Source organism: Dicentrarchus labrax, unplaced genomic scaffold (genome assembly GCF_905237075.1).
Source record: "Dicentrarchus labrax unplaced genomic scaffold, dlabrax2021, whole genome shotgun sequence".
NCBI lineage: Eukaryota > Metazoa > Chordata > Actinopteri > Moronidae > Dicentrarchus > Dicentrarchus labrax.
In genome coordinates, this window is record NW_026136717.1 from 11864349 (window position 1) to 11891026 (window position 26678).

Consider the following 26678-nt stretch of genomic DNA (forward strand, 5'->3'; position numbering starts at 1 on the left):
TGACTTTCTGTGACACCTCCTTCACCACCATTTCGGTCAGTGTGTCTGCACACTGACACATCTGCAGTGGGATGCGCAGAGCGTCAGCAAAACTGCCATTGAGGGAGACTCCTAGTTGAGCTTTTAAAGTCTCTAAAGGTGCACTTGTATCAGCCAGAGATTCACTCTTGGCCACGCACTCCTCAACGATAAATTGGGCAGTTTTCATGGTGGCAGTCTGAATCACTTCCGTGATCATGTCTGCCAGAATGGAAATTGTATCTGTGTCCAAAGGGCCTGTAGCCAGCAGTGCCCACTGGGCTGCAGAGATTGCATCGAAATATTTCTTAACAATGGGCAGAAGAGTGTCTTTGGTGATGAAGACAGTGCTGTCCATCGTGGATTCAGATGTGTTCATGGTATTCACTTGTTCTGTCACAACTAATTTACTGTAAAGTGTTCAGTAATGTGTGGATCCTCAGTTTTCTGACTGTGGTCTGGAACTCACTGGTCAATGGCGAAAATGAAATGCAGATTTTACAAAGCAGCCCTCGATATATACCTCCAGGAACACACTTCATTCTGAACATCAAAGCACGAACGTCACATAGAACGCATCAAAGCACGAACGTCACATAGAACTCCGCGCATGCGCACGATAACGCGCATGTTTTGGCGTTGACCGTTGCCAAGGTAACCGAACAGCTCACAGAGCGCCGACTGTTATCGAAGAGGAAAAATTAGGGATTATATTGTAAAGTCAAGTGTTAATTGTTGTGTGATGATAGAATGAGCGCTATAAATAAAATAAAAAAACGAAATAAAAAGAAAGTGTTAAATTAACACGTACTATCATTTAATGATCTGTTTTGGCCACATTTGGTTTCTGGGGCTCTAACCCTAAATCGGTCGGGTTCTCATTCATTATGCAAATCTGACAGCATGTAAAAACACTTTCTAAAGTGATCCACTGATGTCACTAACTTATGTATTAAATGTTATTGATTTTAGTTAACCATGGATGATGTAACGTTACAAAACAAACGATTGCTTTCTTCTTGCCAAGAGCAATATATATATATATATATATATATATATATATATATGAGTATATAAGTAGTAATTAAAAAATGTATGAGAACATTATTGATTTCTAAAACGCACACAGTGGCGGTTGATATTTATTTTATTTTTTATTTATATTATTTGTCATTAGCACCATACTGCTTATTTCAATGAACCAACGTTCCCCATAACAGTAATGGATGGAAACACTTTAATTTTTTAGATATTCAGAAATTTGTGGCTAATTCCATGAACAACATGAAAACAAACAACTTATTTGACACAAGATTTCTGGACAAATTCAATCTGTCTAATGTTTTGTTTATTTATCATTTTACATTTTTTCATTTTTTCCATGTTAATCGTTTCTAAAGTTGCTCTCAGTTGTGCAGGGAGCAGTCTCTGTCGAGTCTATATTTGGCACCTACTGCAATGCCTGGTACTTATAGGGCACTGGACTGGGGCGGGGTATGGGAGAAGTCATTCAGCACACACACACACACACACACACACACACAGGACATATTAAGCCACGAATCGGTGAATCAAGCACACAGACAGATAGATGGATTAAGCTGATTTCCTCAGATTTTGTCACACAGACACATACTTTCATATTACTATACTTTTGAGGACCTTCAATAACTAAAACTATAAACAATTAATAAACTTTCACCTTTATCATACAGCAAATATAGCCTCCTTATGTGTGTCCTATTTTAAACATACAAATATTGTAGTTAATGTATAAACTATATATTAAGAGTACAATGTAAAACATACTTGACTGCTCTTACAGTAAGTGAGACACGCTAAGCTTGTATTTAAGTATTTTTATGTAGTATTTCTACTGTGTTCTTTTTGTATACTTAATTATCTTAAACTGTATTAATATACATGTAATACATTAGAAATACTATTTATATATCTTAAACCTGTAGGTATCATACATACCAGTATATTATATAGCCTAGATATAGTAATGTGTATATGTTTAAGTATATTTCAACTATGTGTTTGTTAAGTATAAACTTTATTTTAATACAATTAATTATAACTTAATGGTGCCTTAAAAAAATTTAGTCAAGTACAGTTAGAGGAATAGTTTAACATTACTTTTATTTTCAAGACATAGATGAGAAATTAAACACCCTGTCATATATAATTACAATGTCCTGATTGTTAGAGATTGTCAGTCAGTCGGGAGTTATTTTAGGCTTCTTAACTTGTATATGTACTTTTAGATTTCAGGACTATGTTGTTTAGTTTTTTTATGTGGAATATCTTGTGCTTCTTTTTGTTTTCTTTTGTCTTCTAACATCCTGGGAAGATCGCTTTAACATTTTATCCTTTGGAACTAAAATCAATCAATCAACATTGCCTGTATGGAAGGAACGAAATTACAGATCCTTCGGAGGCTTAATTCTTTATGTGATTTCCTAATTAGACTTAATGTTAATCTTAATGTTGATAGACTAATTAACAAGAACATTTAAAAATGGCACTTCATACCAAAAAGGTTGTCCACCACTGCCCTGAACAAGACATTAGTGTCTCCCTTTTGAAGGATTCTCTGTGAGTTTACGTCTTTGGGAGGATACATTGGGTCCTGTATTGCAATAAGAGACACACACAGACACACACCCAGCCAGAGGCCACTAATGAGGCCTGTCCCTGATAATGGAGGTAATCAGTGCAGCCTATCTGGCCTCTGCCCCTGCTAAGATGCTGCCAGCCTTGCCTTGGTTTATTTATACACGCCTGATCCATCAGCACCAGCTCTATGTTTGGTGGGTCTCAGTGTCCCCAAATAGAAATAATTAGGACAGGGCGGGAAAAGAGGAAAAGTGAAAACGTGTCTGAATGTGCATACGCTCTGAGCGGACCCCCTCCCTCCTCCGCCCCATCCTCTGCCAATCTCTCCATCCATCCCTGCTGCACTGTCTCCTCTCTGTTTTGTTTTCTGTAGGCAGAGGCAGCAAGCACAAGGAGGAGGAAGAGGAGGAGGAGGAGGAGGAGGAGGGGTGTTGTGTGTGGTCTGGATTGGGTGGCCATCCGCCAGTGAAGTCGGGCGAAGCAGAGTGATCAAATTTTCCAGATTACCACACACACTGGGGTCCAGATACTATCTCTGCTTCTCTCTTATAGAGCCTTCCAAACCTAAACACACTGTGTTAGTGCAGATATTGGATTCATTGATTAGTTAATTGACTTCAATTGTGACTGTCAGTAAACTGTTTATCATTTATATTATTTATTCATCATAAGTTTATAATTTTTCCTCCGTTTTGTGTTTTTTATGTTTGTTGTTAATTAGTTTAAATGTGTCACTTTTTGGCTCTGATACATTTAGATGGCATTGATCATTTTGGACATATAGACTAATTAGTTCATCAAAAAAACATTTCTTCAAGGTTACAGAGTAACTGTTAATAAATGAACTGATAATTTAGTCCAAATGATGAGTACATTTATTTTTTTTCAGGGTGAGAGCGACCATTTAAAGAGAAAATACAACAAACCTTTTGTCAAATCCAAATGACAGATAGTGTCAGACAATTAATCACTGTATATAGATTTTTAATTGACTTAGTAAGTTTTCTTTACTATTGAGCCCCAACTTAGAAAACATCTTGTTTTCTTCAAACAAATGTAAACAATCACCCGGTGTAGTATATCCTATATAAAACAATATATATTTTAATAATAAATAATAAAAATTAACTTACATTTAGTAGAAATTTGTTTTTGAACAAATTGACAGAAACAGAATAAAGAAACTCTGCACTAGTCATGAAAAGTGTTTCATTTATAAATTTCTCACAGCATTTATTGATTTAGTCTTTAATTGATTGATTTTAGTGTTTTGACTTTGACTTTTGTAACTGTACGCACATTTTCCTAATTTCAGCTGCAAATTTTAATTAAAACTGAGCAAAATGAGTTATTACAGTTTTAGTTTTATGTGTTTGATGTTGTGAAACAAAGTTTGTTTCTTTGAACAAAAATCTGATGATGATTTTGTGGTTTTATTAGTGATCATAGGTTACAATGCAAAAAATATCTGTCAAGCAATTTCTGTTATTGAGCCATAAAAGTTCAGTTTCTTAAAAGAATTGAAAAATTGGGCCAATGTAGTAGCATTATTTTGACCTCTTTCTAATAAAATAAACTTATTTCAAGAATTTTGTAGAAGTCAGTGTCCTGAAAGAAGCCCTTCACTAGAATAACGAAAAAAAAGACACTTGATTTCAACAAATTTGATATGTTTAAGCAGATTAATCCTTGTGTTTTGAAAATAAGACTTCCTTGACTCAGTAATAGACAAGAATTTACTCTATATCACTGATATTTTAGCAATGTGTGAATGTTTTACAAAATATCATTGTCCAAATTGATGATTCAATTAATAAAACAATGAGTTCAAACTACAAACAAGAAATATTAGACATTAGATTTTTCTTTTACATGTGTGAAAACCTTTAATGAATAACATTTATTCATTGTTGTAAAATAAATTGAGTATTTTAGATGTAATATTGCACATTTACCATATTATGAAACAGAAGAATAACCTCTATAATTCATATAAAAATGCAGAATGAGCGCAAACCAGCCTGAGGGTAAATGCGTCGCCCTAAAGCGAGTCTGTAAACAGCGAGCTACTCAACAATGACTTATCTCGTTCCCCATCTTCCCCTCAGATCTGCTGCAGGGAAAATGGATGAGGGTGTGGGGGTGGGACTGCGTGTACATGTATGTACGTGTGTCAAGGCATGTTGTCAGCACTTAAAATCTCGTCAGAGAGGCTGTAGAGGGTTGACTCTAATGATGACAATGCCAGGCGGCAAGGCGGCAGATGTAATTGGCATGTCTGAGGACACACACACACACACACACCACACACACACACACACACACACACACACACACACACACACACACACACACACACACACACACACACACACACACACACACACACATTTGCTTAGCCTAAACAGCCTACAATGCCAGTCCCATAATATAAACCCACCCTAGATGCATGTCTACAAATACCCTCCACGGTGGTCAACAGCTCAGAAGAGTTGCAGCCATCATCAGCTTTGAGGTCAGAACTCCACAGAGGAAACAGACGATTTAAGGTGAGTTTAGTTTGGTTTATTTTGTAGTTCAGTTGCTTAAGTGTGTGACTGTTACTGACTCTGGTTGTCTCACTCTGGTCAGATGCTTTGCTCCAGGTGTGTGCTACCTCTCCTGGCTCTTTACATGTTGCTGGAGGAGATATCTGCAGCTGTATTGCCCAGCATCAGGAACAAAAGGGTAAGATTTATACACACACCCTTTAGGACAAATCAAACACCTGCAGGCATTTATTCCTGTGCAGTCTTTCTATAATCTGATTATCATCCTCAGGAAGTTAACTGGTTGGACCAAGAGCTCTTCCCCCGACTGCTTGACCTCTCTGTGGGGGACGCCGAGGAGGTGAGCAGGGATGGGGACGGTCGCCCCTCTCATTCAGAGACCTTTCTCACCCCAACAGAGCAACTTTCTTTCCAACGCCAGAGCCAGTATCAGTACCAGCGTAAAGCCAATGAAAAGAGGTAAGGAAACCTTGTATCATGCGGTTTGAATGGTGTTTTTTTTTTTAAGTCACACATAATGAAATAAATGCAGGAAATAAAGCTTTAAAAATGTGGCCTGTGTCTAATGAACAAGTTAGGGTAATTGGAAATGTAATTAAATCACAATGTAGGTAATTAACATGTTTTATGTCAAGTATCATCTAAATAAATGTGATAAATTTAGTTTAATCTTCATTCAGTTGAACACAAATAGGATTTCTAACTTGAGGATGTTTTGGTTGTTGCTGCTTTTTGCGTATTTTAGTTATTTTAGAGTAAAGTTTGAAGTTGTTTTTTGGAATGTGTGGGACCGAGTGAATATTTAGTGTGAATGAAAAGTATAAATTATATATTTTCAGTCATCATACATCAGAGAAATTAAGTATTTTGGACTGAGCTTGTCTATCCCATATCGCTGTCTCTACAGGAGGAAGGTTGCTCCTCTGGACTCCATTGGTGGATTTCAAATGTCCAGTTTCTGAAACAGAAAGGTGAGTTAAAAGAGAAAAAACTGTCGATTAAACTTCTAGAAAGAGACAAACAGTGGACAAGTTGTCAGTATTTCTTATGTCACTTGTTTCCAAAGCAAATCAGCCTTCATCACAATGACATTTAAATGCCACCTGCTCTACACACACACACACACACACACACACACACACAGAAGTAGAAATGGCAGTTTTAATGAGCACTATAAATCTCTGTCACTATTTAAATGTTACAATTTCAATAGCAGGCTTGAATGTCCATGACGTTAGTTCGTCTTTGTAGCCTCCGATAGAGTATAACAATGGTGTCTGGTGTAATGGTTTAAGTATTTAAGACTTCTGTGGGATGAAAAATGTAGCATGTTTGTTGTTTGTGTTACAGGACGAACCTGACACCCACTGGGAAGAATTCAGGGAATAAACAGCAACTACAACAATTGAGCTCAGTGCCAATCCAATACATGACCTTCTGATATATTCCATATTTATTCATTATTTAACTCACTGCCATACTAACAAGTGAGATGCCTGTTGACCCACTCCCTCTAGTGGTGGAGGACAGAAACAAGACAAACACAGCTGTGTGCAAACACCTAATTAAATGTGATGAAGTAACTTGTTGTAAGTGTCTCTCTTTAATGTGCAATACAAATGATTAAATATACCACCTTACCTTTATGTTCCCAAAGACTTTTATTTTTCAAGCTACAATTAAAGAAAACAATATCAGACTGCAGAAAATATAGATTTTGCTTGGGTATTTTCTCTCTTCACTTTCACATATGTACAGTTGTCAAAGAACAGGATATGTACACAGAATTGATGCTGTAGAGAGAGTGCAACTGCTACTGGAGACTTACCAAGACACTCCCACCAACAAAAGAAAATGCACATGGTAAAACCAAACAACATAAACAAATGCCACAACCTAAGCGGCATCAACATATTTTCTGTACACTACAACTTTTGTTCTCGATGTGAGACAATCTTATGTCCATTCTCTGATGCGGGCGCACCTCTAAACCCGCTTCTCAGAAAGCTAAGAAATAAACAATCACATGAAACAGAAAAACAAATATTTTACAACCATTCATAAACAAGCCTCAGAGCCACTTTGATATTGTAAAGCACTGCCAAACCATTCGTTTTACAGCAACATTACCCCCTCATATCATTTGAGTTTTTAACATGAAAAACAAAAAAACAAAAAATAACACACATGAAACAAAAACATCAAAATTGAACAATTGTCAATGTAAATGTTGTTCATGGTAAATGGCTATCAATGATTAACAAGCCAGACAGGGAGAAACATTAAGCGCTCAATCGTGAATGTACACAGCTACATGCTAAGTACAGTTTTTAAATCAGCCGTAGCTCATCATATTCCAAATACACATATATGCAGTAGAAACGGTATTTGGGTTCATATTTTTTTCTTAAAAAGTGCACTGTCGAAAGAATTGTCTGTGTGCAATTTGAAATGTAGCAATTTAGATGCAATTTCAGATGCAAAATAGTAAATTTTAAACAGATTGTATGAATTCAAAGATCACTTATTCTAGAAGAGTGAGATCTCTACATTTTAAAGTTCAGTGATTATCACTGACGACCGAAACAAAAACGCAAACTCAAAAATAAAATCGCCAAAATACGATCAAAAATAAAATGAGCTGCCCACCTTTATCACATACTTCTAAACAAACAGGAGTGACATTTTCCATCTCTTAAGCTATAAATTGTTTGCCAATGTGTAAAACTTGCGTTGATTTAAAAGTTGAGAGGAAATGGCTATCAAACTGAAAATGGTACTCCTTGAGACGCTAAAGGAAATTTTCACTGATTTTTGTTGTCGACATCCTCAAGAAATAAAGTCAAAATGCACCGTCAGTGAATATGAGACTAAGAGTGAAAATCGATGTCCACATCACCAGCACAGTATAAATCAATAAAGCCAATTAATAGAGGAATTAATTAGTAACAAATAAATGATTCTCCACTGTCACTGTCGCCTTCTGTCCAGTTCTTCACAGTAGCCAAAAAAAAAGTAAGAAAAAAATAAAAGTGAGGGATAAATAAGAATGGTTGTGATTGTCAAAAGAAATCCTACAAAGTGACAATACAGTTGCCATCCAGGTGATAATTTAGGCTGTTTTGGCTGTAGGCATCAAAGAAAACAAGTGTCAGAGGACAGCAAAAACAGGGTGGGTGCTCCGCGTCCCTCCAGTCCTCTTCATCTCTAGGGGTCCTTTTTGTGTCCTGACCGCCGCACGTCCCTGCACTTGTGGCAGTAAAAGATGTCGGGAACGTTGGATTTCTTGATCTTCGCACACGACAAGTGCACCCAAATGCCGCACTGGTTGCACTCGATCATCGGCCGCCCCGCGAATGGCTTCCCACAGTAACAGGTGATCAAGTCCCACGAGTCGTCGCCTGCGTTCAGAAAGAGAACAAAGTTATAGGATATTATAGCTGATAAGAAAGTCGTCAAACGGTGCATGTTAAATAAATGAGACAGTTTGGTTAATTAGACTCAGATATGATCATCTTAATAAATTCAAGCTTATAAATCATACCTGACTCCACCATAATGTCTTCATCGGCGATCCAGGTCTCACCCTCACTGGAGCTCATCTCTGCTTCCCTCATGGACTCGTCTGCCTGCATCTTCGCCAGGCCCTGCATGCTCGGGGTGGAGCCCCCGTGCACCGTCAGCTCCTCTCTGATGGGTCGTACCTCTGAATGTGTATGCCGTGCCTCAGAGTCTGTCTCGCTTTGAGCCGTGGAACTTTTGAGCTTCTTGGGTTTTGGCTGTTTTGAGTTTTTGCTGCGTTTAATGCGTGCTCTTTTCTCGCCTTCGCTGCTGCCACTGTCTGCCGCCGTCATAGCCGAGCCCAGAGACAACTTTTTAAGTTTTTTGTCCTTCTTGCGCTCCGCCTTAGTGCTGGCCTGGCTCTCATACAAAGAGTCTTTAAGGCGCATCTTGTCCAGCAGAGTGCTATCAGAGTGCATGCGGCGAATACCTTTGCCCTTATTGGCTCGAGCTTTGCGGACAAACGTATGGATGGTGTGGATGTCGGAGCTCCCGTCTGGCCAAGTGTTGCCCGTGGAGCTGCTGCCACCGCCGCCTCCGTCGGCTGACAACCCTGAACTGTGTGCAGAGCTGGAGGATGTTGGGGACCATGAACTTTCCTACAAGAGAACAAGGGGGGGAGAAAAAAAAAAAATATTGGTGTTTCTTCACAACTTGAGCAAGCCAGGCCTGAGCAAACAGTCATTTCTAATATCCACAGTGACATTTATAGCAGCTGACCTCTTTTGGACTGGGGATGTAGCCCGCATACGCCAGGACAAAGCTGCAGAACTTGTTGAAGTCCTCTACAGTCCTCTTTTTTCTCTCTGGGGGCTACAGGAAGCAAAACATTTGCGTAAGTCACTGAAAGTAATCTAAACAAGCTCAAACAACACAAAGCTACAGAATGAATCACTGGAGAGGATTGTAGTAACATCACAAAGTACTCACCAGAGATTCCGTTTTGCACGTCAACAGTGAATCTGGTGGAAGGGGAAAAAAAACAAAAAACACAATTCTGTAAGTTACAAATGAACCAGTCTTTATTTGCACCAAACAGCTGATATATAGAGAATTATCAAAGCACACGGTTGAATGGGTGTGATGAGACACATGTGGACCAACGCTAGCATTAGCTTGCTAACACGGCTCAATAACTTAATCAGGGATATTAGTGACGACCACGCTGGGTTTATTTTAAGAGCCGGGTTTGTTTCGGTGCGTCGGATTGACCGACAGCTCACCGATAACCGATTCAAGCGGAAAATAAGCAAATCGGTTCATCGGATGATAACAAGAGCTGACTGCCAACAACCGGTGTCACCTGAACACGATCTGAACTCCACACACAGTCTGGACCCCCCTACACCATCTACAAACAACGCTTTATCCATTTAATGAGAACAAGAAGAGCGGATTGTGTAAACGCGAGGCTCACGGAGCTCAGTTTGATGGCTGCCAATCATTAAACTTGTGATTTAGTATCGTCGAGGCGCTACCTGCTAACGTTAGCTGACATTTAGAGGAGACGCTAACACAACACGTTATGAACTCTGCAGCGATAACAGAGAAAACACGGTTACAAAAGTCCCTTTAATCTGCTTCATATTCAACGAGTTGCGTTTAACTCGACACTGCTACCGACTACCACCGTGTCCCTGTAAGAGCCGAGCTAACAACCAGGCTCTGGGTCGGCTAGCTGATCGCGCTAGCTTTCTTCAAATGGAAGTGGGAGGCTCGTTAGCCACGTTAGCTCGGCGCTAGCAAGCTGTAGCGTTCAATCGGCCGTGTTGTCAGCGCTGAAGTTTGCGTTTCATGATAAATTTGTGTTTTCGTGGCTGACAAGTGAGCGGATTTAACTCCAGACTGACAGGTTAGAGGGGGTCTTTAGTGAGGGGGTAAGGGGGGGCATCCAGCTAGCTAGCCAACAACGTTAAGCTAGATGTGTCGGCGCGTTAACAAACTAGCACGCTAACTCAACTTCAACACCAAAGTTAGCTCCTTTAATCGCAGCGAAACGCGGATTATATTTACTTTAACGCAACTTTAGAGGCATTTTGACGACGTGAGACACGTCGGTAAACAGCGAGGGGTGTTATTAACACGGCATACGCAACCAAACGAAGCGCTGCACACAACTTAGGTTTGGTTTACAGTTAGCCATCTTAATGTGCGTGAAACAGAGCAGACAGTGTGTGTGTGTGTGTGTGTGTGTGTGTTTAATGGCTCAACACCGATTCCGGTCCAACGTACCTTGGTGCTCGGACATTATGTCAAGCATTGTCGCCTCACCGACAAGGCCTCGATCCAAGAAACAAGCAGCAGGCGAGCTAGCCGGAGAGTAGCGGCCGTCGCGCTGTGCCTTCCCCCGGCGTGGCTGCACCTTACCGCCGGGCAACTTTAGCAGCAACAAGCCGAAGGGGCGCGGAAGACCGACGAGACTCTTCCTTTAAAAAATAAAAAATAAAACCACTCCACTGTGGGTCGAAGTTGTGATGCTCCCTCGCAGCAGCTACGCGACCGTAGCAGCAGCAGCAGCACACCGCCTCTGAACTACCGCCACACTGACGTTATGAGCCCGACAAAAACACTAATTCCTCGGTCGCTTCTCGCTCCTTTTCTTCGTCACTGCATTTATATAACCATCGGTACCGAAATGTGGCAGAACTGCACAGAACCTCCTCAGCTAACCGCGAGTGTTAGTGAATGTGGCTCCATGACGGCAACTTCTGCTGGGAAGTTTTCTCTCTTTCTCTCTCTCTCTCTCTCTCTTTTTTTTCGTTTCTTCGCTGTATGCACACAAAACGACCGGAGTTTTGACTTTATTCCGCACGGTGCTCTCCGTGCGCGGCAGAAACCTCTTCAGGCTGCCAGCGCAATGTATCCCGCGGTGCATGCTGGGTGAGGTAGTTTATCGCGCAGGCGTTCGGCGAGGCACCGGGCGGGGGTCGTGCATGTTCCGGAACTACATTTCCCACATGTGTCCGATATTAGAGGCAGGGAGGGACTTGTGGAGGTGGTGTTTTTGACTCTGTACACTCTGAACATGCTACCTAGCGATACGTGCTGGAGGAAAACATATTTGTTCCTGTGAAAGATAAGTTGCTGTGACTTTAGTGGATCGATAATCTGAACTGTGAGAGATGTCGCTCTGCTGGCTTTAAACTACCGAGATCTCCAAGGTTTTATTGTGCTCCTCACGTCTGACTATGTGGTAAACAAGAAGCATGCTAACTAGCTGGAGCTAACTCACCTGGACCCTAATAGGATTTACTTACACTGTACAATGTTAACTGAATTATTGCAAGGCACCGATGCTGGAGGATTTCTTTTAATACAAGGTATTTGCTTTAAATGTCATGTTGAATTTAAGTCTTTAAATTGGGAACAATAACAGAAGTGTTATGTAAATAAATAGCTTACAGTGAAGTCATGTAATTTCTACTTGCATTGGTAGATTCTGCTTGTCTTTCTGGTCGACACCTCCTGAGGAGCTTCATCAATGCTGCGTTGAACAGGTGTGGTTTGGTTATTTATACGCTATCATTTATTAATGTCGTCCAAGTTTTGTTTTTATTAGGAAGAAACCGTAATAAAAACCTGTCTTTACCTGTGGTACAAACGTAGGGAGGAAGCTGTCCATGTCCTTGGCTTTGAGGTCGGTGAGGAAGAACTGAAAGATGGATTGAAAGGATCACCAATTCAGAGGTAATTTAATAGTGTGATTAGTGCATTAAAATAAAGTTAACAGCCACCTGATCTGTTATTGGTTAATAGTGTAAGTTATGTATCAAGCTAAATGTGAGGTTTACTGGGTCCAACGTTTCTAGTGTTGTTGTTCTTTGTAAATTGAATTTCTAATTACTTTTGATCAAACAATAGTAGACTTTTGAATAAATCACCGTGAACTGAATAAACTGACATTGCATTTTTTTCACAATTGTCTTACATTTTTATAGACTAAATCCAATCCAATCCAACTTTATTTGTTAAGCACTTTAAAACAACCAAAGTTGACCAAAGTGCTGTACAGGAGAATAAATAAGACATCATAAATAAAAGACATAACAGCTCACATGAGGCGCAAAATAACATATAATACAACAATAAAATGAAAAGACATAAATAAAAATAATAACCATGCAATAACAAGCAATCAAAAAGTAAAAATAACAAATACAAAAATAAATCAAGTAAATAAAGTGACATCTTACTAGGTGTCAAGGCCACAGAGAAGAGATGGGTTTTAAGACCGGTTTTAAAAACAGACAGAGAAGAGGCCTGTTTAATGTGCAGAGGCAGATCATTCCATAATTTAGGAGCAGACACAGCAAGGCACGGTCCCTCTGAGCTTCCGCTTAGTTTTAGGCACACTCAGGAGCAGCTGATCATCTGACCTGAGGGGGCGGACGGGTTATAGGGGTGTAGAAGCTCAGATAGGTAGGGCGGGGCAAGACCATTTAGGGATTTAAAAGCAAATAAAGAATTTTAAAATGGATCCTAAATTGAATTGGCAGCCAGTGGAGTGAGGCTAAATGGGGGAAATGTGCTCATGTTTACATGTGCCAGTTAAAGACGTGCAGCAGCATTCTGTACCATCTGAAGACGGGCGATGGAGGACCCACTAACCCCCCATATAGTGCATTACAGTAATCCAGCCGGCGGTAACAAGGCGTGGATTACCGTCTCAAAGTGCTGCCTTGATAGAATTGGCTTTATTTTGGCCAGCTGCCTCAAATGGAAAAGCTTGATTTGACAACAGCCTTGATCTGACTGTCAAACTTAAGCTCAGGGTCCACCTTAACCCCTAGGTTTGTGATGCTAGGTTTAATATACTGGGCCAAGGAACCCAGATCTACGGGGGATCCCTGTGGTGCCACCAAAACCATCACTTCTGTCTTTTATCATTGAAATTTAAAAGTTCGAGTCATCCAGGCCTTTATGTCGTCAAGGCACTTAAATGATTAAAGCCATTACATTGTGAGTACTGACAGGTAAAGTGAATAACACTGATTATCTGATTATCATGGCTCCTGTCTGTGGGTGGGATATATCAGGCAGCAAGTGAACATTTTTTCCTCAAAGTTGATGTTTTAGAAGCAGGAAAAATGGGAAACGTGAGGATTTGAATGACTTTGACAAGGACCACATTGTTATGGCTAGACGACTGGGTCAGAGCATCTCCAAACCTGCAGTTCTTGTGGGTTGTTCCCGGTCTGCAGAGGTCAGTAGCTATCAAAAGTGCTCCAAGAAACCAGCAACAGTGTCATTAGTGGCCAAGGCTCACTGATGCGTATGGGGAGTGAAAGGCTGGCACTTGTGGTCCGATCCAACAGACGAGCTACTGCAGCTCAAACTGCTGAAAAAAGTTAATGCTGTTTCTGATAGAAAGGTGTCAGAACAGTTTGTTGTGTATGGGGGCTGCTTAACATTATGACCACCAGGGTGCCTGTGTGGTCATAATGTTACGGCTGATCTACGTATAATCAAACCGACCATTAACAATTTGTGTTTGTCCCTTCAGGCTACACTTTCACAATGCTTATACAGACCCACTTGGCTGGACTGATAACCCAACTTTCACAGTTCACCAGTTCTGCTTGGAGGAACTGACACGTCTGGTCAAGCAAACATCACACCCCAAACCAGCTACGTTAGTGATCGACTCCCTTTCGTGGATCTTGAGACACCACAGCCCTCCTGCTGTCTGCAAGACTCTTCAACAACTTAGAAAAGGTGATAAATGAAATTTCTAATATCTGCGTGTCAGCATGATGTCGCAAGTTTTTCGAGTGGTGTTGAATGAAGGAAGGTATGACATCCAGGCTGGAAGAGTCATTGTAAAGCCTCTATCTCTAATGATTAAGAGAATATTTATTAAATTAAATATTTATTAAAGGCTGCACCACCATATTGTCAAACAAACACATTTTATAGTAATGTGGAATTTAAAAACTATTAAGTAATTCCAGTATTTAAAGGTATTTTTCTGTGTTTTCATTAGGGGGAGCTGTGAGAGCTATTATCGCTCTGCTCCATGCAGATATGCATCAGAGGGGTACTGTGGGAAGTGTATGCCAATTGGCAACTTCAGTCGTCACTGTAGCACCTGGGATGAAGGGAGACGAGGCAGTGGCAAAGATAACAAAGCGCTCAAAATCGGGGAAAGTTATGCAAGATGTAAGCAGTGTTAAATTTGGTTAACTACTTTGTGTTACTACACTGTTAAAAATGATTGGTAACTTTGTTTTTTGGGGGGTTTTTTTGTCCTTAGGAGGAGATTTTCAGCATCAAAGAGGATCTTACAGTCGCAGTGCAGAGCAGGCCCAGCCATCTTGGACCCAAACAGACTGACCCCGAGGAACAGGAGGTGAATATAACACAAGCTTAATACATTCACACCATCAATAGAATACAGGTTCAGATATAACAAGACTGAAAGTGTTCTTCTTGTGTTTCTATAGACGGACCCAACAGCCAACTTGACCTTCAACCTTCGACTGTCTGATACAGAGCGCGAGGCCAAGGAGAAACTTTCTCTTCCCTTTGTCTTCAGCAAAGAGAAGTGAGGAACTTTCCCACAAGTCTCGTGTTTTTTAACCATTTTTCTCCTCAGGATACATTCCATGTGTTTTATTTAACAACCTTAACTGCTGTCCCCTTTTTCCTCTTACAGGAAAACTGCTCTGCTCCATTCAGGTCCAGGTTCAGGACGAATTCTGTATGAGCCTGATGCCAATGACGACTACGACCAGGAGGACCCTGATGACGATCTTGATGTGTAGGGTTAGGGCAACGAAGAGCCACGGTTTTCCTTGCCATTCAAGACACTGAGTCGTTTTCAGCAGTGAAGATTCAAAGCTTTATCACCGTCTCATTTGAAGATATAAAATAATGAACAAAAAAAAATCTGTATTATGTTTATTAAATTGATGATTCAGTTTTTTTAATGTTGTTTTTATTTATTTAATAAAAATATGCTTTTATCTGACTGTAAGTTTATGTCACACTTTGCTTTTTCATAAAAATGAACATTGTACAATCCATTGCATAGAAGTGTTGCTTTCATCAGTCATCCAGCTGACTCTTTACACTGATTAAAGTGATATAAAAGAAAATCATCATGACTGGAAATAACCATGACATACATTTATATGATAACAATGTTTTGCACGTGATTTTGACAAATCTGGATTTCTTAATGTGTTTCCATTTATAAATAACATCTCTAAATAATATGAGCTATTTGCACATCAGTGTCAGAGGAGACTTTATGAGTTTGAAGTAATTAATTAAGTGTAATTATCTTTCTCTCAGCTGTAAAAGCTGCCCCTGCCAAATATAATTTACAGTCTGAGTAAAAACACATCCACCCACGCCCAGTTACATTTTCATATTTTATTATTTTACAGCTTTGAATCACAGTAGCACAATGAGGTTTATCGACGTCCATCAAGCTGCAGTCAAAACGAGAATAAAACTTTATGCACAAACACAAATGACACACAAACAGTGTCCGTGTTCAACCGCACTGCAAACAAAGTGTCTGAATGACTGCTGAACAAACTAAAACCCGATGATAAAAGCTGGTTGATTTGGACACACCGCTGCTCGTCCACGTCTGTTTATTTTCTTTCCACGTGGACGTGCTGCGCGCAACCACGCGAACCCTCTCGCGGAAGTGACGGCAAAGCGGCGATGGCGGCTCGCAGTTTCATTCCGGATTTCCACTGGACTACAAACTGATTTTAACCGGGCCGGTTACACTTTGGGGAACTTTTGTGAAGCTGTCTGTCTTCGGACGCCGCACAGAGTGAAGTCACGTTGAACCGGTGCCTGACATCGAGCGGCCTCACAGCTTTTTTGGGGTATTTTTGTCCTCGGTTCAAGGTGGTCACCCTGTCGAGCTAGCGGTAGCTCGGTGGCTACAAGCTAACGTTAGTTGGTACACAGCTAGCTCCTGAGCTAGCTTGTCAACGAGCTTCGTGCTAAGGTCCATACAGCAGCAGCAGCAGTCGTCGTCGTGCAGCAGCTTTTTTCTCTCTTTCCCTTTGACCACGTCCACGTTTCCCAGTTACAATGAAAATGCCCTCTGTGTAATGTTTAATGTGCCACAAGTGTGCAGAGCGAGGTACTCACACGTTTGCTTGGCCTCTTGTTAATTTAAATTGCTCGTTGTTTTGGCGGCTGTGGCTAAAAGACGGCTCACTAGCAAGCAAGTCCCTTCAGTAATTGCCCCCAGCAACTTCGGACCAAAGCGTGCTATCAACTGAGAATTTAAGTTGAGTTGCTGTGGGGGTCTTTGCGTGCTCGTCAACATGCTGAAGACCCGGCAATGTTTACTTGGCATCCGCACTTTTCTCGGCGTAACGTCGAGAATATGGGGCTTCATCATGTACATCCTCAGGAAGCACCTACGGACGGTGAGAAAGAGGGGTGTGAAACATGTTGGGCAGGTCATCCTGTTGTGTGTCTGTAACAAGTGAGCGATATCTTTACGTTGCCATGGCTCCCATGTGCTTAAACATTATATTTCAGATCATGTCCACATGTTGGGAGGCTCAGTTTGGCTCCAAGAGAGCTATAGATTAGCTGTGTTTGTCACCTGTGCTCTCTCAGCATGGTGGTCAATGATGGTAAAGTCTCATTGTCTGAGGAGCCTCAGTCTCCCACTTAGGCTTAATAAGATATGTGTCAAACTAATTGCTATATTATCCAGCATAAAGAGGACTAGGAGTGTCTAAAACTTCATTTAAAAGTTATATATTAAGTAGTGTAAAGATGTTTGCGACACAAAAAGTGCATAAAGTGCCACGCAGGATGTAAATGAATGAGGAAATAATGAAAAGAGTTTAAAATAGTTAATATTGTCTGACTAACGGGGTGAAACCAAACAGTGTTCACAATATAATTCAATTTAAAACAGAGAAAACCAGCACATCTTAACACGTTTGAAGCTAAAACCACAGACTGTAATGTTATATTGATCCAGGATTGTTGCAGATTACATTTTGGTTGGTCCTAGTTCAACCGGTTGATTAATAAGCCGTTTCAGTTCTTAAATAATGTATCTAGGTTGCTGTTTTTGTGTGAGGAGACAGTGTGAATGAATGGTTCATTCAGCTACAGTGCAAAGAGGAAACCTCCCACATCCACAACACTAAATTTGAGGAACAGCCAGTATAAGCCTGCAGGTCACCTTCAATTGCTTGCAAATGCCTCCACAATAAACATGGCATTTAACGTGACAGAAGCCACCTGCTTGTAACTTAGACACACACACAGGTGCCGTCGAGTCGTTAATAGACATGCATATGTGGTGTAATGTGAGTGGACTTCGACTCTAGCTCCGTATCACGCCAACAAAGCTTGGAGGAGTGCCCTGTGTGTTGTAATCATCTTTGCTGTTCGAGGTTTGTCTGCAGTTTTATTGTGTGGCAGTAACACTTGCGGGTTGTCAACAGGCCCTGAGAGTTGAGTAGTCCAGTCCATGTTATGGCTGAAGTGAGAGGGATTATGTCAGCACAGAGAGCGTACTGTTCTCTCTCTCCCTCCCTCTGTTTCTCTCATTTTCACTCGCAGTTTAGCGCTGTTGTTTACTTTATCCGATGCAGTGGAACAATGTGAGGATGTAGCCAGCAGTGTGACGTAGGTCATCCTATAGATGACGATCAGGTAAACTATGACAAGTGAAAATAATATTTCAGGTGAGGGATGTTAAGACCTCACCCGCTGAACAGATTTAAAACAAGGGTATTAATGCCCCGGTTTGTTGTAACTTTGATAATCCCTTGGCAACTCCTTCTGTTGTCTGTGAATAAGGTAGGCCTCAGGGTGATTTCCCATTTGAGAAGTCAACGAATCGTTTAATAAAAACTATTGGATTACAAATATTAAGGCTACGTCATAATCCTGTGCACGCTACACTGCGTCAACAGATGACGAGATGATTGTTTATTTATCTTACTGACAACAGTGTTCCTTAGTGGTTCTGCTTGTTATCTACTGCATGAGACAGTGTGTGGTCAAGTTCAGTGTGATCAGTGCTGAAACAATCAGCTAATCAGCACCCCTAGCAAGATAAGTTGATTAGTTCATTAACAGAAATTTAATCTGCAACAATTTTAAGTATCAATTAATCATTCATGTAATTTTTAAAGCAAAAAAAAGGCCCCCAGTTGTGAAAATCTGCTGGTTTTCTTAATCTGCCGTGATAGTGAATATGCACAACTTGGGGTCTGGCTTAAACTAATAGATTAATCAAGAAAATAATCAACAAATGAATATTGAATTAAAGTACAATTGCCAGTATTCTGGTGGTTCCAGCTGTTGCTCTAGAAACCAACATTATTTGAAATGTTAGCTGTAGCTGTAGTCTGGAGGCAAAGTAAGTCTAAGGACTCGGTGTGAGGTTACAGGCCAGGGGTCCAGGTGGACGCTCATGGAGGTGCAGATAGCCGAGTCAAGGGTGAGGTCCCCCCGTGGTGCCCAGCAGCTGCTGGCACCAACAGGCTTCCCCCAGGCTTACTCTGCCAGGCAGCAGTGGGAGGGGACACAGAGGGAGGCCCTGGCCAAGGCTTAGGTACCAAGCAGCCCAGGCTTAGTCAAAGTCACCCTGCAAGTCTCCCTTTCTGTGTGTGCCCCATGCTCGGCTGACACCCACCGACAGCTGGGGGGGTGGGGGGATAAAAATAGCCCTGTGAAGAAAAGTGCAGAGCCCCTGGGCAAGAGCGGCACTGGAAAGGATCCTGTCTCTAGTCCCTCTGACCAGAGCAGGGCGAGGAAGTTGGAGAGGAGGAGTCAGGGTTGGACAGAGCTGAGTTCATTTCAGTTTGGCATCCTCTGTTCTCTTGCCCAATCTATAATGTGAAGTAAAAGAAGAGCGCTGATGTCTAAAAGCTAAAATATAAGTTCAAGATTTAAAGTTTTGAGACCATAATAGAGAGCCTTACGTCTGGTCTAAATCATCCTTAGCTCAGTTAAGTTCAAACCTTGTTTTTTCGAATTGGATTATAGATTGCGGCAATCAAGATGACGTAAAGCCGCTTTTCCTTATGCCCTGAATGTTTCCCAAAACACTAATACCAGCCTTCTGTGTAAAATCACACCAAATGTTTCTTTAGAAATGAAGACAAACGTTTAGAGTGTAATGGGAAATAAAAGGTTGGAGTCCTCAGTGTGAATGTAGTTCCCCTTTTTTCATCTATAATCAAAGTTCAAAAACACACATTTGAAATCTATCTATGGTGCGATTAACTCATTACGGCTTACTGTGGTGTATAAGGTTAGTCGTTTTAACACTGTCCTGATCTGTTAAGTGTTGTCTGACCGTTTCATTTGGCTTCTTCATTTGCAGATAATCCAGTATCAGACGGTGCGATACGACACTTTGCCTCTGTCACCTATCTCCAGAAACAGACTCAGTGAGTACACGATTGTTTTCATGATACAACAGCTCAGATACATTTTCGGGGGCCCTTGAGAATTGTGAGCATGGTTGGAAGAGTATAGCGAATACTTTCTTTTATCTCCACACGATTGTTTGTTTTTTCTGATAACAGAGTGGAGACACTATCACAACATATTTGTAATGTGGAAATTTAAGTAGAAGTCAAACCAGTCTGTCAAGCAAGAAGGGATAAGGAAAGGAAAGTTATCCGCAACACAACAACACTTGTGCACAGACACACAGCGTGACCGCTTTCTCAGGGCCATCCTCACCTCAGAGTAAATTAACATCATCTGTATTTTTGGGCAGATAAACCTTGATATGACTGTGTGCTATTATTGTGTGATCTTATGTCTTTTTAATATCCTACTAACAATGACTTGTTCTACATGTAAGGTGGCATTTGGCTGAAGTTTATTTCTTCAACAGTGTAGTGAGATGAAATCCTTACAATTGAAAGCAGAAGAACAATAATAAGGGATATTTGCTGACAGTATTCCTGAATTTCACTCAGACAACATGCCCACTTTAAAGGAAATGTCAGTCAGGTGCACAGCTATAAATGTACAGTGTGAAATGAGATTAATGCCTGTCGATAAAGCAAAGACAGACACCACTAAAACCACAGCTAGTCACTAACCTCCGTGCTGGATATTTAATAAGCTAGTGTAAAATGCCAAGAATGTAGTACCAGTTCTGCATAATGTAGATAATATTACCACATATATAAATTAAACCAGACACTGAGCCTTTACTAATAAAGAGGCAGCATACAGACCATAGTGTTTGTCAAGGCCTGTAACCTGAATGCTAAATTAAAAGGCAGCCTAATCTGGCAACAGACAGTAAGCCACTGTGGTAGGTAAACAGCATTGTCCCAAAAAAAGCATTTGAGTAAATGAGTGAATTCTGGTAGCTAAATGTCCGAATCCAGCCCACAAAGTGGCAAAAAACTAAAATAAATGCAGCTTCCTGCCCTGACTGTAACAGTTACGAGCCGTGTGTTTGTGGTGTGGAAGTGGAAAGGAAATGCTAAATGTGACAGGCAGCACTTGCACTAGCATGGACCGGTGTGTGTGCACTCTGAATCAGCTTCCCTTCTGCCTGTAGAGAGCTCATTGAAAAGCACACTCTTGAGTCAGAGGAAGGATTGCATTTCAGTTTCACTTGACTCGCCTCTCACTCGCTACAGTGACCTCAGCTGGAGGTCCGGGTCCAGTCTCCAGTGACTGAGTGATTCCTTTACATTCACTTAGCAGTAAAAGGGTGCTATTCCTGCTGGTATTGACGAGAACGTGGACAGAATTAAAGCAACTGTTTCAACAGCGGTCTCATACCTCACTGTAAGGTCAGCAGAAAGGGTCTTTAGCTGTGAGACACATCTCCTGGAAGTCCTTGCAGCCAGAAAAACTGCATTGAAGAGCAGCTTTCAGATGAAAGCAGCGTATTATAGTGCATATTATGGGTATTATGGTGCCAGTGTCTGGAATGTGACAGTGTGACACAGTGACTAAGCCCATAATATCCCCTTAGTCAGGCTTTCTCCTGATTATAAACCAACAACTTATTTGTGCTGTAATATAAAAGTCAAAGCAAGCAACTTAATAAAACCTGTGTGAGGCTGCTCCCTTCACATTGTATACCAGATTGCTCCTTGTTAGCTTTAGTTTCACAGTATATAACTATTAATATTATGGGCACTCTGGTGATTCCAAGCTGGCACAGAGTTTTTCTATTTGGTCTCAATGAGTGTGTTTACTTGTAACTACATTAGAGTCGACCTCCTGTAGTAAAAAAAAAAAAAAAGGGTTTCTGTGATCAGGGTAAGAAGTCAAAGAAACCCAATATCCCCAGCTAGATTTCTCCTGGAGAAAAGCAACAAAACAATTCTTATTTTCAGGTGATTATACACTAACGAAAACATACCTATGAATATTATTTTCCATTTCTGCCAATAGATCCTATCTGTTACACACTGGTCCTAAACTAGAAGTGAGACTGACAATAAGTACCCTCTTTAAGAAGTTGTTTCCATAGCCTGCTACATGTATATTCAGATTTACAGTAACCATGTTACTACAGTGCATGTAAACATGTTGCACAATTTCTTGTGTAACCTAATTTCTCCCTGTAACCTGGTTTTCTGTGTGCATATGAATGGACTGTGTCAAACGTGTCTATATTGTATGATAAACTCTAGATGCAGTAAAGAGGAAGATTCTGGTTCTGGATCTGGATGAGACGCTGATTCACTCGCACCATGACGGGGTCCTCAGACCCACAGTGAGACCTGGCACACCGCCAGACTTCATCCTCAAAGTATGAGCATTCAGACACACACATACACACATGTTTGAACTCGTATACGCATTCGAGCCTAAATGCAGTTTATGTAAATGATCGAGGTTCCTATGTTTGTTTCTCTTCACAGGTCGTCATTGACAAACACCCAGTCAGATTCTTCGTACATAAAAGGCCACATGTTGACTTCTTTTTAGAAGTGGTGAGTGTTGGTCTGTGATCAGTGTCACTGCTGGAACAGTAAAGCACACTGTTAACTTGAAACATCATAGCTGGATCACTTTTTATCCTGTATGTCATCTTTACCATCACTCCCCATTGTACTTCACTCTCACACTACCTGATGTCATAAAACATTATTTGTTTTGGCTAATAATCCTCAGAGACTTTCTGTTTTAGCTAGTACTTGTGTACTTATACTATTGTGTGCTGTGTACTCTGTCTGTGTACACAGGTGAGCCAATGGTATGAGCTGGTGGTTTTCACAGCCAGTATGGAGATCTACGGCTCAGCAGTGGCAGACAAGCTGGACAACAACAGGAACATCCTGAAACGCAGATACTACAGACAGGTACTGCTCTCAACTGTATTTAAACAGCATGTGTTAAAGCTGACACTGCTTCGGCTCTTTGGTTTTTGAAGTCTCTTTACTCTCCTTTTGTAGTGGTGTCGGTGACTTTTGTGTTTTTGTTTCTTTTGCCAGCATTGTACATTGGATCTAGGTAGTTATATTAAAGACCTGTCTGTAGTACACGATGACCTGTCCAGTATTGTCATCCTGGACAACTCGCCTGGTGCTTATCGTAGCCATCCAGGTAAGACCCAAAGCCTCATGGAGTCACTTGTACCTGCCGTACATCAGTTTGTCCTCAGTGTTTTAAACTCATGTCCAAAGAATAAAACTGACCAGATAGTTAAAATATCTGAAATGCAGCTTTTATAGGGGTTGATGTATTACACCATACAGATAACTTCATAAACGTCAGTGGTTCTTGAACTCAGTGCCGTAACAGAGTGCAAATGTGTAGAGAATTTAAAGTTCAGTCAACCTTTCTTCAGTGTCAAACACAGGTGTAACTAATCGGCTAATTAGTTTCTGATTGCATTAATTGCTAGAGCGAAGCTTATTTAATGGTATTAATTCCATCTGTGATTTCTCTGTGATGTGATTTAATATGTCGGCTTTGAAAATTTTATGATTCATTTGTAAATGATAAAAGATGGCACGATGTAAAACATTTGGGTACCACTGACTTATGTAGTTTTTGGTAATGTAAAGAAACAAGAACAGCTATAAATATTTTTGGAGGTCCTTTATTTATATTAGTATTCAAAGGTAAAAAACTTTATAGCTTAAATGTATTGTAACAGTTTTTGATGTGTATTCAGCTGCTTGTATTCTGTGTCCATACATATTTAACATACAAGATGAAATGAGACCTCATCCCATACACATCAACCTTGTGATGAGGCAGGAAGAGGACAAATAACTGAGCGGCTTATTCTCACTACAAGGCTTGTATTGTAAATGCTGTAACAGTACATTAAATCTGCAGCTCCTCTAACGCTCAGTGGCCTCTTTAACAGAGCAGCATAAAATCACAACCATTTTCCATTTCTCTGACACGACTGACTGGCTGTTTTCTGCCCTCCAGACAATGCAATACCCATCAAGTCCTGGTTCAGCGACCCTAGTGACACAGCACTTCTTAACTTGCTGCCTATGCTGGATGCACTAAGGTAAAAAGGCGTAATAAAGTTGGCATGAAAGCAAATAGACAATGCAAACACTTTAACTCTTGTGCACACTGCCTCTATTCAAATGGTCCGTGGTCATTTAAGAGCTGTAAGCTAATGGCTGCAACTATTATACGTGATTTTAGTTGTCATTACCTGTTAAACTCTAATTTGATTACAGTTAACATTGACTGCAGGTAACACCTTACTGACAGTTTTCGGAATAAAACTATTTCAATAAAGCTGTTGACAAAAGTAAGGTATTCCTCTCATAATGATATATTGAACAGCCTGATTAATCAATGAAGATGCCCCATCTATTTTACCTGAAACCTTACCTGCCTGTCCTGTTATATGCATGCACAGTGTACCTGAAAACTATTTTGAGGCAAATTTTGCAAAAGCTGTATCAATATGTTCTCAGGAATATTTCTATATTTGTGTTTGTGTTGTGGAAACGTGCGTAGCCCCGTTACGGGGCCTGTGTGGACAGCTATGTTGATTTAAAATAGGATTGTATCTTTTACGTCACACGTGCACGTGTATGACTGACAAATCTCTTTCTGATCAACAGTCAACTGCCGTAAACACAAAATCAAACACTTTACTTTAGCAACCCTATCTGGCAACCCACACTATATTCTGAGAGCTGGACTGATTTTAATTAACTGTAAATCAGTATCATGTTGTGTTTTTTTTTTTTTTTTTTTGTTTATTTATAGACTGAGCAAAGACTTTATTAGTGAGCTTTAAAAGGAAGCATAGTGTTTCACTTTGGACAGAGCCATGCCAGCTGTTACAACCTGTTTCTAGTCTTTATATTACACATATGACTCACACTTCGTATTTAAAGCATAGAAGTGCTATTGATATCAACCTTCTCATCTCACTCTGAAAGAAAGCTAATTACATGTTGAGCTATTCCTTTAATGGCTAAGCTAGTGAAACAAACAATGTAGTAGTAATTGCCTCTCACTCTCTCTCTCACTCTCTTCAGGTTCACTGCTGATGTCCGCTCCGTCCTCAGTCGAAACCTCCACCAGCACCGGCTCTGGTGATTGGCTGAATCGAGAGGGTGGGGCTTGTTGACCAGCCTCTTCCTCTCTGCCGGCTTCCATCCTGCCCTCCGTTCCCACACAGACGACCCACCAGCCCTCTCTGAACCTCTCAGACGTGTCCTGGGGAGATGAGGGTTGGGGTGACCGCCTAACGCGGGATGAACAGTACGGGATCATCAGAGCCCAGAAACTACTGAGGAGGGAGGAGGAGCCAGCTTTTTTTTTTTTTTTTTTTTTCTTCTTCTTGATTCTTTATTTGTATTTTTTTTTTTTTTTCCAAAACAAAACGGAGCCTCTCTGCCTTATCGCTCCTGATACTGACTGTGTGCGTATGAAGGTGAGCTTGTGTACGTGAGTTGGAGTATGCCTGCCGAGTTCGTTAGTCCCTTTTTAAACTTTTTTGACAATTGGGAGGTGGGAAAGAGGAGGATCAGCAAAGCAACAAAGACAATTCTACGTTATTATTTCTTCTTTTTCTGCATCATCACCAGACATTGCACTTCAGCAGACGACTCATCAATGTTACAGTCATAACCTCTCGAAGCAACTGAGTAGGGGAAAGTTAGAAAACCGCCCCTTTTTAGATCAACCCCACATCCCAACGGTGATTCATTAATTGCTAAGGTACGTTTCTTTTCCCCCTGAACAACAACGGACGAACTGAAATGGTGTAATCGATGAACTTCTGCTTGCAACATACCATCCACAGGCGTTTTTCTGGACAAATAGCCGAGCAGCCTGATATTTCTTCTTTTTTTTTTTTCCCAGCCATAACTTTCACTATTTCCCAAAAGCTCTTCATTGGACTCGGTGATAAAGACAACTGAAAAGTAAAGAAAAAAAGTGGCTTGTAACGATACATGGACTGCCGTGCCGCCTTTCCATATCTGATTGTTTCTCTATTATAATATATGATAATATGACTTCTGCATACCATGACATTTCGCTCTCTCCCTTTGACATTCGATGCCATCCTGATTTCATCTAATAGGAATTGCACTTAATTTTTTTTTCTCCCCCCTTCTGTTTTTTGTTGCAGTTGGTTTTGTATTTGATTCGATTCGCAGCCTCCCCCCCCCCCCTTTCAGTTTCGACCCGCTCCGCTTACTGTATGGGTTCAACTATTAGACCCTCCGTCTTTAAATGCCTTCTGAACAATGTCAGTCTCGTCAAGGCTCACAGCGGCTTCTTATTGGCTGTCTCCAGGTCTGTGTTACTAATAAAACACTTGTCAGTATCGACCAGTTACTATCCAGCTTGTTTTCTTTTAATCCAATTCACTCTGCAGTTTTAACATAACATTTTGCTGCTTTGTCAACTGACCACCTTTGCTGGGGCGTGAGAGTGAGAGCTCAAATGGATTCACACAGTTTGGGCTTGAGGCAATCTGTTTTTACTAATCTG

The 26678-nt window shown here is 40.8% G+C and overlaps 3 protein-coding genes and 1 long non-coding RNA gene across 5 annotated transcripts; 3 read left to right on the plus strand and 1 right to left on the minus strand.

Moving 5' to 3' along the window:
* The first annotated feature begins 5035 nt into the window (after positions 1-5035).
* On the plus strand, positions 5036-6772 carry LOC127379506 (uncharacterized). The gene is made up of 5 exons (XR_007888315.1): positions 5036-5189; positions 5272-5367; positions 5461-5648; positions 6097-6160; positions 6540-6772. It is a non-coding gene; the product is annotated as an uncharacterized LOC127379506 (long non-coding RNA).
* A 59-nt stretch (positions 6773-6831) lies between these two features.
* phf23b (PHD finger protein 23b) lies at positions 6832-11580 on the minus strand. The gene is made up of 5 exons (XM_051429150.1): positions 10983-11580; positions 9681-9712; positions 9471-9563; positions 8734-9349; positions 6832-8590 (listed from the first exon to the last, which is right to left on the minus strand). The coding sequence occupies exons 1-5, from the start codon at positions 11008-11010 to the stop codon at positions 8397-8399; spliced, it is 963 nt and encodes a 320-aa protein (XP_051285110.1). The 5' UTR covers positions 11011-11580; the 3' UTR covers positions 6832-8396.
* Positions 11581-11603: 23 nt separating this feature from the next.
* elp5 (elongator acetyltransferase complex subunit 5) lies at positions 11604-15726 on the plus strand. The gene is made up of 8 exons (XM_051429151.1): positions 11604-12070; positions 12187-12247; positions 12357-12437; positions 14254-14465; positions 14734-14909; positions 15004-15099; positions 15194-15294; positions 15406-15726. The coding sequence occupies exons 1-8, from the start codon at positions 12016-12018 to the stop codon at positions 15512-15514; spliced, it is 891 nt and encodes a 296-aa protein (XP_051285111.1). The 5' UTR covers positions 11604-12015; the 3' UTR covers positions 15515-15726.
* A 679-nt stretch (positions 15727-16405) lies between these two features.
* Positions 16406-26518, plus strand: LOC127379501 (CTD nuclear envelope phosphatase 1A). Of its 2 annotated transcripts, none has more exons than XR_007888314.1 (8): positions 16406-17152; positions 20086-20152; positions 22379-22497; positions 22610-22681; positions 22934-23050; positions 23183-23294; positions 23908-24219; positions 25214-25278. XR_007888314.1 is itself a non-coding variant. In XM_051429152.1 (8 exons), the coding sequence occupies exons 1-8, from the start codon at positions 17048-17050 to the stop codon at positions 25272-25274; spliced, it is 738 nt and encodes a 245-aa protein (XP_051285112.1). In that variant the 5' UTR covers positions 16406-17047; the 3' UTR covers positions 25275-26518. The 2 variants fall into 2 exon arrangements, 1 of the variants encoding a protein (XP_051285112.1); XM_051429152.1 differs by having other exon boundaries at positions 24135-24219; positions 25214-26518.
* Positions 26519-26678: the final 160 nt, after the last annotated feature.